Source organism: Bidens hawaiensis, unplaced genomic scaffold, assembly GCF_021521415.1.
Source record: "Bidens hawaiensis isolate Kalapana, Puna unplaced genomic scaffold, B.hawaiensis_p1.1 tig00012953_1, whole genome shotgun sequence".
Classification (NCBI taxonomy): Eukaryota; Viridiplantae; Streptophyta; class Magnoliopsida; order Asterales; family Asteraceae; genus Bidens; species Bidens hawaiensis.
Window position 1 is genome coordinate 104,760 of NW_027492081.1, and position 18,843 is coordinate 123,602.

The 18,843-nt window shown below is 38.1% G+C and overlaps 2 protein-coding genes across 2 annotated transcripts; both read right to left on the reverse strand.

Annotated features, from left to right (window-relative positions):
* Positions 1-5,354: 5,354 nt before the first annotated feature.
* LOC143542655 (uncharacterized) lies at positions 5,355-6,004 on the reverse strand. The gene is made up of 3 exons (XM_077035197.1): positions 5,832-6,004; positions 5,616-5,703; positions 5,355-5,535 (listed from the first exon to the last, which is right to left on the reverse strand). The coding sequence occupies exons 1-3, from the start codon at positions 5,935-5,937 to the stop codon at positions 5,355-5,357; spliced, it is 375 nt and encodes a 124-aa protein (XP_076891312.1). The 5' UTR covers positions 5,938-6,004.
* On the reverse strand, positions 5,954-9,830 carry LOC143542656 (uncharacterized). The gene is made up of 11 exons (XM_077035198.1): positions 9,521-9,830; positions 7,853-8,994; positions 7,566-7,778; positions 7,421-7,489; positions 7,251-7,339; positions 7,011-7,098; positions 6,816-6,938; positions 6,508-6,705; positions 6,321-6,400; positions 6,190-6,256; positions 5,954-6,100 (listed from the first exon to the last, which is right to left on the reverse strand). Exons 1-11 carry the CDS (start codon positions 9,828-9,830, stop codon positions 5,954-5,956), a joined length of 2,526 nt encoding a protein of 841 aa, XP_076891313.1.
* Between the last annotated feature and the right edge of the window lie 9,013 nt (positions 9,831-18,843).

The window sequence follows — 18,843 nt, forward strand, 5'->3', positions numbered from 1 at the left end:
ACCTCTTCAATGGTATAATCGTTTTAAAAACCAAATGTATTCTTAACTAATTTAAAACTTTAATAATATATATATAATTATTTAAAGTGAAATATGCAAATTTAAAATTTTAATTAATTATGAAGAACATAATGAAAAAATAAATACAAAGTTTGTAGGAGTAAATGATATTTGTTAAGGAAAATACATTTCTTTCTAAATTCAGTCCAACACCATTTTTGTTAACCACTTTAACTAGTAGACGCTACTGATCGGCCCAAGTGAAGGAGATTAAAGAGTACGGCATAGACGGTTTGTGATTCAGCTATGACATTCATTTTAAAAGTTTTGTGTGAACAAAATGGTTATATCGTCTAAATGGCATGGTTATCTCATTTTATATGGTGTGGAAAAAGTATAATGAATTATAGGGCCGACTCTTTAGGTGTACGAGTCGCACCCTCGGCCAACACACAAAAATTACACACACGCATACATATGTATATATATATATATATATATATAGGATGAGTATCATTACAGAATTCTTAACTTATTTAAGAACTTGAAGAAACTTTTAATAACTAAAGGTTTTATAAAGATTTTTGTATGTTAATGTTATTTGATTGTAGTTTTATCACTTTTTATATCTACATTTACGATTACAATTATAAAAATTGGTTTTTACACGTATCTAAATTTGTTTTACATATGTAAGTTTGTTATTACATAAATTTTAAACATATGTAAACTTGTGATTTATATATGTAATAAAAAATTTGTATGTAAAGTATGGTAAAACTAGTCACTACAAGAAAAAGGCGTATTAGCGGCGACATGTCGCCGCTAATAAGTCGCCACTAATAATTCGTCACTAATAATCATTTGTCGTCGCTGATAGTTGTACATCGCCGCTAATAGTTTGCCGGAAAGTTCACCGGTGAAAAAGTTGCAGGTGGCCGGAAATATGAAAGTTTGCCGGAGATCATTTTTCACTCAAAAACACACTATTATTAATCAAATGAGCTCGAAAATGAATAAAAGACGCATAGTTTCTCATTAAATTGGTTAAATTACATGATTTTTACATAATTTTTACATCAAATTACAAGATACCGGAGCATGTGATGGTCTTGACAACGGTTGAAGTTCGCAGGTGGCCGGAACAGGTTACTGAAGTTCGCAGGTGGCCGGAAACATGATATTCACCGGAGCTTCAAAAAGCTTGACAGTGGTTGAAGGTGGTCGGTGATGGAGCTGTTGAAGCTTGACGGTGGCGGAGCTGTTGAAGGTTGTCGGTGGCGGAGATGTTGAAGCTTAACGGTGGCTTGCAGCTTGAAGAAGATGGGTGGTGAGGGTGTGGTTTAGATCTAGATTTCAATAAGTTGGTTTTGTTGAAGGTGGGAATGGAGATGGGTTTGTAGTCATTGGATCAAATCTTAATCAATGATCAGGAGCGCGTGAAAAGAAAGCACACGGATCAAGCTATTAGTGGCGACACCATTAGCAGCGACACAGACTATTAGCGGTGACTTTTAACCTGTCGCCGCTAATAATCGGCGTCGCCGCTAATAGTGACGCCACTAATGCCTCTTTTTTTTGTAGTGAGTATCAAACAATGTTAATATATGAAAAAAATCAAAAAAGTGTTTGATTGTTTTCCTAGAAGTTCTTAACTTTTTTGAAGTTCTAAAATGATACTAACTATATATATATAAAATAAACATTATATAATATAATTGGATTTTTATCATCTTAAAACTATCGAGCGCACTAATCTTTTTTATTCATAATCTATTTGGTAAAATTTAGGTTATTGTGCTCAAACAAAAATCAAAATGCTATTAAAGCTTCACGAATAATTGGTTAATAATTGGTTAGCTATGGTTAGCCATTAGCTATTAATGTATTTGATTTTATACTATATTTTTCTTATATATATTGTTACAATGTTAATGCCGTTAAAAAAACTAGCTTATATATTTCGTTATTCGTTAAGCCTACGGGCCTTTTTATTTCGACTCGGCCTAAGTATAAAACTTCTTGGAGACGACCCTGATGAATTAATGTAGTGAAGATACGTGGCAAGTCTAAAATGGTAGTTGATTAAGTAAACAATATTGCGGTTGTCCTATTTTACATGGTGTATTTATGTGTGCTAGAAAGTGTGTAAGGAACGCAAATATCCACGTGCGTATATGTGTGACCTTTTGGTTGTTTGCTAGATTGCTGGGTATCTTGTGATGCTTGTAAGGTTGTTGACATGATACATGTCAAGGGGTCCTGCTTTTCGATTGTCTAGCTGCTATAATTCAAAGAAAGCATGGCCTGCCTCACTTATTTATTAATTGGCCATAAAGTCAAGATGTTGGTTTTCTTAATTTCGGGTTAACGACCTAGAATAAGCACACATATTTTGAGATAATGTGATTTTAGCTCAACTTTTGTTTTCTGGTTATATATTCAGATTATTTGGAATATAAAAAAAACTTTGCTTATTCTATTTAAATTGTGAATAGCCTCAATATAAAGAGACGTAAACACAGCAAGTTGCAATGCAAAATTAGGATGAACAAATCACAACACTTGTTACAAACTTACAACACTGAGAACTCGTATTCAATGTAGGTCTCTAAAATCTTATTGATCGTATCCTCTCAAAGAACACGTCTGCTCCAATACACAATGGTCGGCAGGGCCGGTAAACTCGGGTCCTCAACTTCTTTTAAAAAGTTTTTAGTAAATTACGCTTTTGATCCTTGTGATTTGATATGTTTAACTCTTTCAGTAAAATTTTCCTTTGCATATCATTGCGCGAAGTATAAATCTCTTGTGCTAACCCTATCCATGTTTTCTATTGAATAGAAGGATACACATCGCTCATTTCACATCATTGGAGAAATCATAAGAAATATGGCCTCCTTTGAAGTGAAATGTAGTAAGGGAGATAACATGATACATATAAAGGGGTCCTGTCTAACTATCATGATTCACGTAAGGCATGGCTTGCTTCTCCTATTTATTGATTGACCATAAAGTAAGATGTTGCTTTTCCTAATTTTGAAGGTGAATAACCGTGAATAGGAAGGAACACATATATTGAGATGTCATGTGTCATTTTAGCTTACCTTTTTGGTTATATATTTAAATATCATCTTTAATACGTAACAAGGATTTTTACCTCGTGTTTTGTCGGAGAACGTTCGATCAACTCATTTTATTGGAAATCAAAAATGTAAACCGTTTTTACCTACATGACTGATCGACTCAATCCTCCAAAATAATTTATCCATTTGTAATAGGTACTAAACCCTTGTTTTGCGACGATGGCAATATTTGTATAAAAATATTTATGGATGTGAATCTTTATCAAATAATTCAAAAGATTCAACAAGAATGAGATTGTAATTTATATGTAAAAAGATATGTCTAAACAAACCAAAGGCTTCTCTTTTAGATATAGTGAATCATCATAATATTTAAGTAATATTTAAGTTGAAATGACATCTCTTCATGTAGCACTTTGCCAACTGACGACTACAACTATCACTAGTTATCCGGTTACCATTAGTAGATACTTCGCTAGTAGGAAAACCCTAGGCTGCTATTGACGATTGGCAGAAGTTGCTAAATTTCACACTTACTTTTAGTGTTGGCAAAAGTTGCTACTGATTATTTAGGTTATTGCTAATGCCTAATCATGAACCGTATAAAACAACAGCTCCTTAAGAGTTAAGGAACAGAATACTACTGAGAACAATAGTAAACTAGATAATATAGATCAAGTTTAAGTTTTGTATTTTGATTTTGTTTGAAAAAATCGTGGGTTAATCTTGTTTATTGATAATCATATTAAGGGTGTTATGTACGATAATTTTATTGAATTAAAACTTGAAGTTAAACAGATATATGCAAGCTTTTTAACTCACATTATAAGGGAAGGTTCATGCATAAAGAAAAACCGAACCCTAGTGTTAACATCTCTGTACTATTATCCCTAACAAAACCTATGCTCGGATGTTATTGGTCTAGTACTGTCGTCCTCCTAACAAACTTCACATGTCTTGGTCACCTTATCTACCCTACGTATGCATGCATTGCCTCTTTCACTTTTGATACTCATCATATCAACCAAAATCTAGTACACAACAATAAGACACATAACTTAAAAGCCTTAAGAGAAATAATATATCACTACTAGGGTGTGCGTCAGCTGATTCGAAGCAAGCCAGACCGAACCCGATATTTTGAGAAATCAAAACCGAAAACTAGAATGATACAAGATAGGTTGGTCTTGGTCTTTTCAGGTTGGGTTGGGTCAGTCTCAGGTTAGGCCGGGATCGAATATGAATTTCCTAAGCTAAGATGTTTCGTTTTTCGGTCTTTACCTAGACTAAACCAAACCCGAATTTACCCCTAGAATTAAGAACCAAACCGAATATGCTTAGTATGTCTTGTATCATCTGGGTTACCTCGTCAGACCTCAAACCTACTCGGGTATTGTTTTTCAAATACATTAATAGAAAATAATGAAACTAGAAAGAGTATTTAATACTCTACAGTAATGTTAAAATATATATAGCCTAATAGCCATGAGTAGTTCATCATGGATAATCTTTGCTTTCGATAGTAGTAGACAGAAACGTACTTGAAATAAATACTGAACTCACTTGAATAGATAATGCCCATGATCCTCCACCAAAAGTGTGATTACCTTTTCATATGACTATCAAAGTATGAAATTTTAAAACTGATGGAAAATTTTGAACATTAAGCATAAGAAAACATGGATGAAGCGTAGAGCCACAGACATAAAGGCATATAATATGATATGCAGATACACAAGTATTTAATAACATAACACAGTAGAATTTCAAGCGGCTTATTATTCATTTATTTGTACTATAATTGGATGTAAAAGCTTATTCACGGGTAATTTGTATATCTAAACCACAAAAATGATTGATTTTATAATTTCTTTTTCCGTATGGCTGTTGTAACTATTTATTTATCTGGTTATTAGAAAGTATATATAACTATTATAATAATATAAGCCTTGTAACACAAGGACAAGCCAAGTTGCATAAAAACTACTTTTTCCCCTTGAAATGATGTTTCTTCCTAGTACGAAACTTTTGGTGTAGATTAGGGGCATTTATGACCTTACAGTCCCACTAGAAACTTTCCCAACAAATGGGGGCACTCTGAGAGTATGATGCATGTGTAAGTCAGGAAAGTTAAGTCCAACCCACTTGTAAATACTAAATACCAATTAGTTTTAAGCATCTTTTTTATTGCAGACAGCCTGCCTTATGCAATACATAAGACTAATATTTATTAAAATAATAATTTATACAACACATTTTTCACACACACTATTTATTATTAAGAATGTTTTTATCTTGAAGGCTCACTAACTGTGATATGCATCTACATAACCGCAAAATCCTTGAAAACCCTGGTCTGAGATCTTCAACCGCTTTTGGAATCTCAGCTGAGAGTTTTTCTTGAGATGAATTAATCTCGCATGCAACAATCTCTGATGGGTAGATACCCCTGTTTGAATAATAAGTTAGAATAAGGAAAAATAAATACATGGTTTAATGTTCAAATAATAAATATGAAATGCAAGGTACCTTTTAAGGCATGAAGTGTTTAGAGTTACTGTTGACTTTTTTCGGCTGCTTGAATCAAAGAAATAGAGCTCCAAATCAAGGCGTTCATCTGCAAGTCAACAAATGTTGTAAAAACTAAGAACCTTTTTTGCATGCAGCAATGAATGTCATATGATGAAATCTTCCTAACATCATTAAAGTTTAATCTCATTCTTAATCATATTAATCATATATTACCTGAGGATGTGTAAAATCTTGCATAAATCAGATTTTTTAGCTCTATTCTTGCAAGTTGAATCTCCTCCATCACATCCACCAAATTTCCCAAAATAGAAGTAGTCATCTATAAAAAGAATAATTTAAAAAAAAGTACTTTGAAATTTACATATTCTAGTTAAAATGCTTACTTGTGTTTCATGTGCCAAGTTTGCACTGACATGCTTTTGTAATAACAGTGCATCAAAGACAAACTCAAACGCTGTTGAAGCATCCATATCTTTGAAATTCTACAACGCAACAAGGTCGTTTGTGAACAATATACAGATTAATCAAATCATATGAGAAATTATAAACATAAATATATATAAGATTTTACCTTCTGTATATTTCTTTGATTCAATGTATTAGAAACGGAATAACATGGACCAGCAGTAACCATTATCCTGATATCAGTAACAAATGAAATTTATCATCATGATAAAATAAAATTGTATTCTCACAAAGTACCTTTGAGACAATAGGTCAATGTAGTTAAGAACAACATCATGATGGTCTTTGCTATTCTTCAGATCGTCTATAGTCCAAAGCTGTAATAAACATAAGAAATTGAAAACAAAAACATCATCGGAATAAATATATCATGTTATAATCTTACATGATAAAATAAGGTAGTAAGTCAAGTAAATACAGAAACCTGCATATCCTTTCGTATGATCTGACAGCGTGCTTTTTTCAACAAATGATTATTAGCAAATGCAATGGTATCAGCAGGATTGAGTTCTCCTTTTATCTTACACGATATGTGTAAAGATTTTGTCAAGTTGGAAATTCTTCTATTAATATCTTCACTCTCCTGCATCAGGGATGTCACTTTGTCGTTGTCTACACGGTACTGTAAAAGTCGATACATTAAAAACCAACCTAGCCTTTGTTTACAGTTAGCAGGTCACAATATAAGTTTGACTTAAAACAGGTTTAACAATTAAAATAAGGTTTAGTTACCATTTGAGTGTCCATAATATTGTCTGATAAAGGCTGCTGATGAATAGCACGAACATCTAGTGGATGGTTCAACTTTAATGTTTCGACCTCTTGAATTCCAGAGGCCAGTGATTGAATGTTTTTCTACAAATAAAACAGAGTTTAAAATAAAGAAAGAATGTTTTGTTAAGAAAAATGCATGGGAATATTCAGTACCAGTAACATCTCTCGTTTCACATGCATTAGCTGCAACTTTGCTTGCTCATACACAAATTTGCACAATACCAATTTTATTTCTGCTGCTCTGCAATTTTTTAATAAAAGAATATTGAAATCAACACATCAAATGAACCAATCTTTGAAATTATATAATGTTAATTACCTTTTATCTTAAATAATACTATTGGAATCTACAATTATATGTATAAATGAATAAATGACCTCAATATAAATTACCTTTTATCTTTAGACTGATATTCACTAGAAAGAAGCTGATATGTTTCGGATCTCTGTAGCTGCCCTAGAATATCAATCATCCGATCAATCTGCAAAAACAGCAACCAGCACAAAATATTAAGAAGTTTGGCAATAGTTGTGGCAAAAGATATAAAAACAAAAGACTATACCGCATGCAAGTTCATCTTATCAACTGAATGTGGAAGAAGTTTTGTTTCTTTAAAGAATGTTGTATGAATCTGCATAACAGAGTATCAGATAAACACTGATAATCAATTAACAATAACAACAGAAATTAACAGTTGACAACCAAACCTGAGCCAAATGTTCCAAATTAGGACCACTGTTTGATATTTCACTGGCATTTGGGACTTCAAGATCAGAGATTGAACACTGTTTGATTTTAGCAATTTTACCGGTAGTCTCATGTTCAGCTTTTCTTTTACGCTCAGCTGAGCTGACATCAGACCGTACGTTTTCTGCAAGCAAAGAATCAACCTTTTCGTTGTTCAGCTGATCTGCCAAATTCTGAAGAAAATGTAACACAAGGGTCAAATTATATTTAGTAATTGTTAGCACAAAAATAAAAGTAGAATGCTGACCTTAAGACAAGTTTTTTCATCCATCCTGCCATTTAATACAATAGAAGCATTCAATTGTCCCAAAGAAATATCACTTTCTTTTAAAACTGGTTGAATGTTATCATGCTGTATATCTTTTGATAAGTTTGTTAAGTCCCCCCTTGTTCCTGAATTATTGTGGACATCAGAGTCATGCATCATTTCTTCTATGTTGGAACCTGCAACATTTAATGGGCTAGAACTTTCTCTTCCCTCATGAGTTATGGTCTTATCATTATTCATATTTGTAGGTGCGCCTTCTTTTTCCAACAAAGTACCCAAATGAGTCATCTTAGAGAGACCAACTAAAGATCTATAGTTTGAATCTTCAAGTTTAGCAATCAAAGTGGTAGAAAAGGGAGAAGCTTCAAGACTTCTAAGTTTAGACATGCTTTTTTGTAGAGAAGAAACACTAGCTCTTTGAATAAAACTTGTTTGATTATTGGAAGGAGTCACGGTTCCTGGAGACCTAAATAAGCCAACACCGTTTAAAAGCATGTGATTTGGGGTACTGATTAAATGGGATATTAACCCTACTGAAGGAGAACTATTTTCCTTTTCTGTTACACCATTTAAATGATGAGCCATATTAGTATGATTAGGAGTCGGTGGCTTAGAAGCCTCAGTAAGAAGGGGCTTAGATCCATTATCTGCCACAACAAGAATTTCATTATGTTTAACAGAAACATCTTTATTATGCTCCTCATGATTCATAACGCCTAGCCTCCTATTATCTTGATTATAACTAAAATCCATAAAGTCAGACCCTTTTTCGTTTTGGTCTTCTGCCGAGAGTGGATCCAAAACAGGCAATAAGTTCCCATAGTCATACTTATCATGATATGTTTCAACAAGACTCATATCATTTGATGGAGAACCTGCGCTAACAGGACGAGAATCCAACTTATTTACTAGGGTCAGTTGCATGTGGTTTCTTGTATCGGAAGGAACAGAATTTAGAGTAGGGGTTTTCTCCGCAAATGAATCCGATCTAGCAAGGCTTTGAAAATGCATTGAAAATGCAGTTGAATCCAGTGTTTGATCATAGTTATCATCTGAACCAGCAGAGTCTAGTAAATCTCTCCTAATAAAATTTGTCGATACAGGACCAAAAAAATTATCTTCTGCAAAATAGGTAATTTAATTGAAAAACAACTGCTAGCAGAATTTTAAAATATGAATTAGAAAAATAAAAAACCAAGCAGCATGTAGGGGTGTAAACGAGCCGAGCTACTCGATCGCAGATCGATAAAAAGCTCGTTTGGTTGTCGGGCCTAAGCTCAAGCCTTGTATGGAAAGACATTTAGGCTCGTCAAGCCTTAAGGAGCCTCATGCATTATTAAGTTGAAACTCATTTGGACTAGTATGTATTAAATTCACATTGCATAGCCAAGCTCAAGCCAAGCTTTGGTTCATTTAAGGTACTGCATCTGCACACAAGCTCGAGCCGAGCTGAGGCCCATTTATAGTTTTCTCATATAAACTAAGAAATAAATTATGAATGAGCCGAGTCGAAGCAAGCAGATTGTTTGCACCCCTAGCAGCATGACAGCATCCAATTCAAACAATTATTGTGCATCATTTATATTATAAACATTAACATTAATTAAACAATCAAGTTCAAATAATATCAGAATTGAAAACACTTGCCATCGTTAGAGGTAGCAGAAATAGTGCTACCAGCCGAGGACGGAGACGCGGCCACGCGAAAAAACGGTCGGCTCGGTCCAAACTCATCGTCCGCATCGTCATCGTCATCGGAAAAGTGCTTGGAGTCAGTATCCTTTTCAGCAAAGCCTAGGTCCTGAAGTGGTGAGTTAGGTAGCTGCTCTTCATCATCACGGTGGAATATGTGAACGAAAGTGTTCTCTGCGAAGCTGACGCGCCGAGATCGTTTCTTTTGAAACGCCGTGGTTTCGTCTTCTGTTTTGGTGTTCGAGTGGTCTTCCGGTGACGGCATTTGTGTTATTAGGTCGAGATATTGCGGTTATTAATAGCAATTGGATGGATTTGGCGATTGGAGATCTAGGGTTCACTTCAGTTCAGTTCTTTGTGTGTGAGTGCGGGAAAACAAAGTTTTGAAAATGTGAAAATTAGGGGGGAACATCTTTGGCAGGTTGGTATACGTGTCGATTGATTATTGGTGTAAAGAAAACTAGGCGGACCGAGTTATTTTGCAATGGACATGATGAAGCCGGGTGGATTCGAATTGACATTTTGAGGATTGGGTTGATAAAAAGTAGGCATTCTCGACAAGGGAAAGTGAACAGCACCATTCTCGACAAGGGAAAGTGAACACGGTGCTGTTAAGACGCCTAATCTTACATATAAAACTCATTAAAAAGACGCATTTTTTTATTAAAAACTACATTTTATTACACTTTAAAAAATCTCCTAACAACTGAGAAAAAGAAAAACCCTAAAACTGAAACTGAAAAGAAAACATCGCGTTGCTCCCTACATATCACCAGTTCCTTCATCTCCAATTAGTTTTATGTTTTTTGCAAAACGAATTTCATTTATATTGCATATAACCCCACATGGATAAACAATTGGGAGTCTGCGTCTTGGTAGAAATAATTGCAATTACTCCTAAGAAATATAAGGGCTTTTTAATCAAAATGTGGAGTATGAAACCATACTAAAGTACGATTAACTCAAGAACAAATTAAGATCAGTTAATCACTTTCTAATCAAAATGTGGATATATTACCAACAGGTGAAGATGAAGAAGGATGAACTATGAAGGAATCAGTTTTAGGGTTTTTCTTTTTCAGTTGTAGACGTGGAAGGTTACGCGTCTAACAGTGTAACACCCCGACCGATGGCGGATTATACATCGGGGCGCCACGTATTGTTTCATTACTCGTGACACTATTTGGGTGTCAATATTTAATAAATACATTTTCATTGCGCACGCGCCGAACACAAATCGTAAAGTAACATAAATCATATCATAACTTAAAATATTCAAATAACATAATTTGTCTTGTTACATTTTAATCTAGGTCCAAAGAAAAAGAAAACATCCTACGTGTCCTTGAGATTCCCAAAAGCAGCTACAGCAAACCTGAACATGTGTTAAAATAAAACGTCAACACTTGCGTGTCGGTGAGAAATCAAGTTTAATAGATATAAATAGATAATAACAAACACTGTGCGCAACATGTGCTTAACTGGGGTTTAACATAGGGTGTAATCAGATTGTGATCAAGCCTAAATAGATCATAGCTCATAGTTCAATCTGTGCTCCCAATCGAGCACAAAAACAAATAATCATACGTGCATGTGTAAACAAAACAAGAAAACCGTAAACGATAGGTCTCCCGTGTTCATCTAATGGATCCATGAAAACTTCGGAATAGGCCGAACAAAGCGGTTAATGATTCACACATACAAATAAACAGCCAAGTAAACGTCCATAACACATGGGGTTTTGAGCACATAAATTTCATAAACAAGTTTAAGACTCAAGTTGTACGAACACATGAACATCCCAAAACGTTAAAAATAAAAGGGGATTAAGTACGAGATTACTCACCTGTAAACGGTGCGTTGAAAGATAATGCAAGAATCCAATTTTTAAACAAGCACAAGTTAACCTATAAATAAGAGGTTATTGGTTTAACGATTGGTTTTTATGTCTTGAATATATGCAGTAAGTATCGATTTTTGTTAGTTAAACAAATTAAAACAAAATATATATATTTATATTTACCGAGATTCTGGGCAGAACAGAAGAGAAGACGGAGGCAAAGAGAGGAGTGGCGTTGCAAAGGAACTACGGCAGAGAGCAAAGGGAGAGAGATTTGGGGAGTGTTGTAGTGTGTGTAGTGTTAATAAACAAGAAATTAGCTTAATTTATAGGAAAACCCAAGGGAACACAATCCCTTGAAAGGGGAAAAGATCTTATCAAATCAAGCAAAAGATATTAAAAAGCACAAGAAACAAAAGCAAAAGATATCAAAAGATATGCCGGCAGCTGCAGGGGATGGGGAAAAGCTGACAGGTTACAGATCAAAGCATGGGAGGTGTCAGATAAAGCACTGTTCAAGACATGCAAAAGAAGATTTCAAAAGATTATGTCAGTCACTTTTTCTGTCAACCAATAGGATTGGTACGCATGCTGCGCCGAAAGTGGCTCTTCGGACAGATGTCGGAACTGACCTACAGTGCTCAAACAAAAGATAAGATATTTCAAAAGAATACAGGCAGACTAAAACTGAAGAAAAGACTTAAGGTCTAGCGCGAGAAGACTCGAGCGCGCGCGAGGGCGAAGGCAGACAGAGAACAATCCTTAGGGCGCCGCGGGAAGAACTACAATCCTTAGCGCGCCGCGGGAAGAACTACAATCCTTAGCGCGTCGCGGGAAGAACTACAATCCTTAGCGCGTCGCGGGAAGAACTACAATCCTTAGCGCGTCGCGGGAACAGTTCGCCTCGCGTATCGCAGGAACAGCTGGTCTTCACGCAGGCTTCCTTGTAAGGAGTCTGGCGCGTGGAGCTGCGCAGACATCCGTAGGCGGGAAGAACCAAAGGACAAGCAAAGAGTTAAGAGAAAAAGGGGTTTCAGGCTTAAGGGTTAAGCAGAGGGGCGGGACGGCGACAAGAGAGAAAAAGGGTGGCGGGACGGCGACAAGAGAGAAAAATGGGCGGGACGGCGGAAAGGAAGTTATTATTATTAGAAAGTAATATATATATATATATATATATATGATTTATTTAATGTTAAATTTACAAAGATTAATAATCAAATTTTAAATCATAAAAAGAATCGGATTCGAAAACGGGTACCTGGGTCGGGTCGGATTGGGCAGTTGTCACAGTCTCCCCTACTTTAAGAAATTTCGTCCCGAAATTTATCTCGAAGTAGGTTGCGCAGAGAAAAGGTGCGGGTACTTGATCTTCATTTGATCTTCCCTTTCCCAAGTGAACTCGGCTCCGCGCTTGGACTGCCAACGAACTTTGACAATAGGGATGCGACTGCGCTTGGTTTGCTTTACCTCGCGATCCATAATCTCAACAGGCTTCTCAACGAAATGCATAGACTCATCAACTTGAACTTCATCAAGTGGTATGTGGAGGTTCTCGTCAGCTAAACATTTCTTGAGATTGGATACATGGAAAGTTGGATGCACATTGCTGAGCGCGGGCGGCAGGTCCAGTTTGTAGGCAACTTTTCCCACCATCGCAAGAATCTTGAACGGACCAACATAACGAGGTGCAAGCTTACCTTTCTTCCCAAAGCGGACAACACCCTTCCAGGGCGACACTTTGAGGAGAACAAGATCACCAACTAGAAATTCGAGAGGCTTCCGCCTGCGATCTGCGTAACTCTTCTGTCGGCTTCTGGCAGTCAGCAGATGATCACGGATCTTGGCGATTTTATCGGTTGTCTCTTGAACTAGTTCGGGTCCTGTGATTTGAACTTCACCCACTTCGTTCCAACAAATCGGCGAGCGGCACTTTCGACCGTAAAGTGCTTCAAATTGGGCCATACCGATGCTGGAATGATAGCTGTTATTATAAGAGAACTCGATCAGAGGTAGGTGTGAATCCCAATTGCCTCCAAAATCAAGAACACAAGATCGAAGCATATCCTCAAGGGTTTGGATGGTTCGCTCAGACTGTCCGTCAGTCTGAGGATGATATGCAGTACTCATGTCCAAACGAGTTCCTAACGCAGTTTGGAGAGATTTCCAAAAGCGAGATATAAAACGGCCATCGCGATCGGATATGATGCTCAAGGGAGTACCATGACGGTAGACAATTTCTTTGACATAAAGATGCGCAAGTTGTTCAACACGGTAGGTTTCACGAATGGGCAGAAAGTGGGCAGACTTGGTCAATCGATCCACTATTACCCAAATGCTATCATGTTTGCTTGCGGTCAAGGGTAACTTGGTGATAAAGTCCATTGCTATACTTTCCCATTTCCACGTAGGAATTTCAGGTTGTTCGAGCAAACCAGATGGGCGTTGATGTTCAGCTTTTACCTTAGAACAAGTTAGGCATTTAGCTACGAACACAGCAATATCCTTTTTCATACCAGGCCACCAATAAGAAAGGCGCAAATCTTTGTACATTTTGTCAGCACCAGGATGAACGGAATACCGAGTTTTGTGTGCTTCACTCAGTATGACAGAGCGAAGATTCTCATCATTGGGGATCCAGATGCGATTGAGATAACAGAGAATTCCATTCAGGTTAAGGACTAGATGCGCTTCTGCACCACACGTTAACTCGGCACGTAGGTTGCCTTTGCTGATCGATGCGCGTTGCGCGTCGCGAATGCGCGATTCAAGATCGTTTTGGATCGGCGCGAAATGAAGCTGCGTGCGCGGCAAGATACAGTTGAGTTGACTGGGTTTGCGGCTGAGCGCATCGGCTACCACATTAGCCTTTCCAGGGTGATATCGGATCTCACAATCGTAATCGCTGATGAGTTCGTTCCATCGGCGTTGTCTCATGTTAAGTTCCTTTTGATCAAAAATGTGCTGAAGGCTTTTATGGTCTGTGTAAATGATGCACTTAGTCCCATAGAGGTAGTGTCTCCAGATTTTTAAGGCAAATACAACTGCACCAAGTTCGAGGTCGTGAGTCGTATAATTCTTTTCATGAATTTTGAGTTGCCTAGACGCGTAAGCGATAACCTTGCCTCGTTGCATAAGTACACAACCGAGACCTTGGTTGGAGGCATCACAATAAACGACAAAGTCGTCAGTACCCTCAGGTAACGCTAGAACAGAAGCTTCGCACAACAATTGCTTGAGCGTTTGAAAGGCTTCTTCTTGCTTCGAGCCCCAAATATACGGTTTGCCTTTGTGCGTTAATGCTGTTAAAGGCAAGGCGATTTTTGAGAAGTTCGAAATGAATCGCCGGTAGTAACCAGCTAAGCCCAAAAAGGAACGGATTTCGGTAGGAGTGGACGGTGCAATCCAGTTCTTGATTGCTTCAATTTTGGATGGGTCGACATGAATACCCATCTTGTTTACAACATGACCAAGAAACTGTACTTCATCAGACCAAAACTCACACTTGGAGAGTTTGGCATAGAGTTGTTCGGTTCGAAGCTTTTGCAACACCAACTGAAGATGTTGTTCATGCTCGGCCTTGGTTTTGGAATATACCAGAACGTCATCGATAAACACGATCACGAATTGGTCCAAGAAAGGCCTACACACCCGGTTCATTAGATCCATGAAGACAGCGGGTGCGTTGGTTAAACCGAAGGGCATGACCAAGAATTCAAAATGACCATAGCGGGTTCGAAAAGCAGTCTTGGGAATATCCTCTTCGCGGATACGCAACTGGTGATAGCCAGAACGGAGATCGATTTTGGAGAAACAAGAGGCACCTTGGAGTTGATCAAAGAGGTCGTCAATACGCGGTAAGGGATACCGGTTCTTAATGGTGAGCTTGTTCAGCTCGCGGTAATCGATACACATGCGAAACGATCCGTATTTCTTTTTAACGAACAACACCGGAGCACCCCAAGGCGAAGAGCTAGGGCGAATGAATCCTTTACCGGTCAACTCTTGAAGTTGACTTGCTAATTCTTGCATTTCAGCGGGTGCAAGTCGATAAGGAGATTTGGCTACGGGGGATGCGCCAGGGACAAGATCAACACGAAACTCGACTTCCCGAGCGGGAGGTAAACCAGAAAGATCATCGGGGAAGACTTCAGGAAAGTCACGCACGATGGGGATTTCAGAAAGTTTCTTCTTTCCTTCATCGGGTTTGACCACATGAGCTAAGAACGCGACACATTTCTTCCGCAAAAGTCTTCGGGCTTCAGAGCATGACATAAGCTTAAGACCGTTAGATGGTTTCTCGCCGTAGATATGAAGATCTTGACCATTTTCCCGAGGAATGCGAATCAACTTCTTGGCGCAGACTACTTCGGCGCGATTTTGCGAGAGCCAGTCCATTCCAATAATCACATCAAAACTTCCAAGAGGCATGGGAATGAGGTCGATTAGAAAATCATGTTCATTAAGGTTAAGCGTGCAATCTTTGATCACGGAGTTTATTAAAATAGTTTCACCATTAGCCAATTCAACTGAAAAGTTTTTGTTTAAGTTTACTCGCGGTCGCGCAAGTTTTTGTTCAAATGCGCGAGAAATAAAACTTCTATCGGCGCCAGTATCAAAAAGTATAGATGCATATTGTCCGTTAAGTAAAAATGTACCATTAACCACGTCATTATTAGCTTGCGCTTGGTGCGCGGTTATATTAAAAGCTCGTCCGCGCGTCACTTGGTTTGAAATTTGGTTAACCGGATTAGCTTGCGTAATTTGTACTTGCAGTCTCGGGCACGCGTTCCGGAAATGACTGGGGTCACCGCAGTTATAGCACGACCTGGGTCGTGGATTATGGTATGTTGGTTGTGGGTTTAGCGGGTAAGTTGGTGGTGTTTGCGCAATTGGGTTGGCGGGAAGGACTCTACAGTTCTCAGCAGTGTGACCAGTACGGCCACATCGGTTACATTGTCGACACGGGACTTGAGTTGGATGGTGAAGTCTACAGGTTGGGCAAAAGGGTTGGTTTCCTGTGTAAGGTTTCTTAGTTGACGGGGCAGGGAGTGCGGGATTGGTTAAGGCATAGTTATGGACTACAGGGGGTGTTGGGTAGGTTGACAGTGGGTTAGGAGCGTATACTAGTGGTTGGTAGGCGGGTTGCTGGACAACGAGCGGGTTGGTAAGCGCGTAGGCTTGATGATTGGGTTTGCACATGCGCTTGAGGTTGTTACGGTTTGAGGGTTCTGGCTTGGTTTCTGTTGGTTCTGGGACAGTCTTGGTGAGTTTGGTCTTCTCGACTCCCCGCAGGAACAGGGTTCCTGCCCTGACATGGTTGTCGCTGAGCACAGCGGCCAACTCGATGGCGTCAGAGAGGGTTGCTGGGTTCCTGGCCCATATAGAATCTTGAATTTCCATGGGGAGACCCCCAAGAAACTTCTCGATGGCTCGGCGGGAAGGGGTAACTAGGTGCGGGACAAGCAAACTTAGTTCGTGGAAGCGCGTAGCGTACTCGCGCGCTTTGCCACTGTACTGCTTCAAGTTCCAAAATTCCTCCTCAAGGCGCTTTATTTCGTTGGGAGGGCAGAATTCTCTAGTCAAAAGTTCCTTGAATTCCTCCCAGAGCATGCTAGAAGCAGCCTCTGCGCCACGCGCGTGAGCTACTCCGTTCCACCAAGTAAGCGCCCTTGATTCTAGGACACTTGAGGCGTATAAGGTTCGTCGGTCTGGAGGGCATTGGGTATGGAGGAAGGTGTTCTCAATTTTCTCGAGCCATTGGAGCATTACGGTGGCTCCTTCAAGCCCTGTGAATTTCGGAGGGTTACCCGCATTAAAGGATTTAATATTGTATCCGGAGGGGTTGGTATTATTTTGGTTTAAGGCTTGGGCTATTGCGGCGGCCATTTCCTGGGAACGTTGCTGCCTACGTCTGCGCGAGGCTTCTCTCCTCTGATGACGACGAGCTGATAGCGGAGGCATTCTATAAAAGTTTTAATTTTTGTTAATATCTTGGTATGGGAAATCGTTTTAGCGCAAAGTATATCGTCGTAAAGCTTGTTTCGCGGAGTTAAATGCTATCAAATTTTGAAGTAAAATATGAATTTAAATGCAAACCTAATACAGGTAATGAATTCGAATTGAAAATCGACAATTCATGCATCACCATGACTTTCCGAATTCCCAATTTAAAATATCGAGTAAATGAATATTGGAGATTGACAATTCATGTATCACCATGACTTTTCAAATCTTCAATTTAAAACATAAAGTTAATGGGGATTGAAAATCAACTATTCATGTATCACCATGACTTTTCGGATTTTCAATGTTAAGTCCCAACAACAAACGAATATGTAAGTAAAGAAGTAAATTGAAATTTAACAATAAAAATCGAAAGATCGTGGATAAAACACGAAATCATGTGCTGCGTATGCGCAAGCATATTTTATAAACATCGAGTAATTAACAATTAGCGCGCAAACATGAGATATTTCTCATGCGCGAAAAGGGACTCTTAGGTATTCTAGGTCGTTACGTCTAACCACCTATCCTAAAGTCACGGAACTCTGATACCAATCTGTAACACCCCGACCGATGGCGGATTATACATCGGGGCGCCACATATTGTTTCATTACTCGTGACACTATTTGGGTGTCAATATTTAATAAATACATTTTCATTGCGCACGCGCCGAACACAAATCGTAAAGTAACATAAATCATATCATAACTTAAAATATTCAAATAACATAATTTGTCTTGTTACATTTTAATCTAGGTCCAAAGAAAAAGAAAACATCCTACGTGTCCTTGAGATTCCCAAAAGCAGCTACAGCAAACCTGAACATGTGTTAAAATAAAACGTCAACACTTGCGTGTCGGTGAGAAATCAAGTTTAATAGATATAAATAGATAATAACAAACACTGTGCGCAACATGTGCTTAACTGAGGTTTAACATAGGGTGTACTCAGATTGTGATCAAGCCTAAATAGATCATAGCTCATAGTTCAATCCGTGCTCCCAATCGAGCACAAAAACAAATAATCATACGTGCATGTGTAAACAAAACAAGAAAACCGTAAACGATAGGTCTCCCGTGTTCATCTAATGGATCCATGAAAACTTCGGAATAGGCCGAACAAAGCGGTTAATGATTCACACATACAAATAAACAGCCAAGTAAACGTCCATAACACATGGGGTTTTGCGCACATAAATTTCATAAACAAGTTTAAGACTCAAGTTGTACGAACACATGAACATCCCAAAACGTTAAAAATAAAAGGGGATTAAGTACGAGATTACTCACCTGTAAACGGTGCGTTGAAAGATAATGCAAGAATCCAATTTTTAAACAAGCACAAGTTAACCTATAAATAAGAGGTTATTGGTTTAACGATTGGTTTTTATGTCTTGAATATATGCAGTAAGTATCGATTTTTGTTAGTTAAACA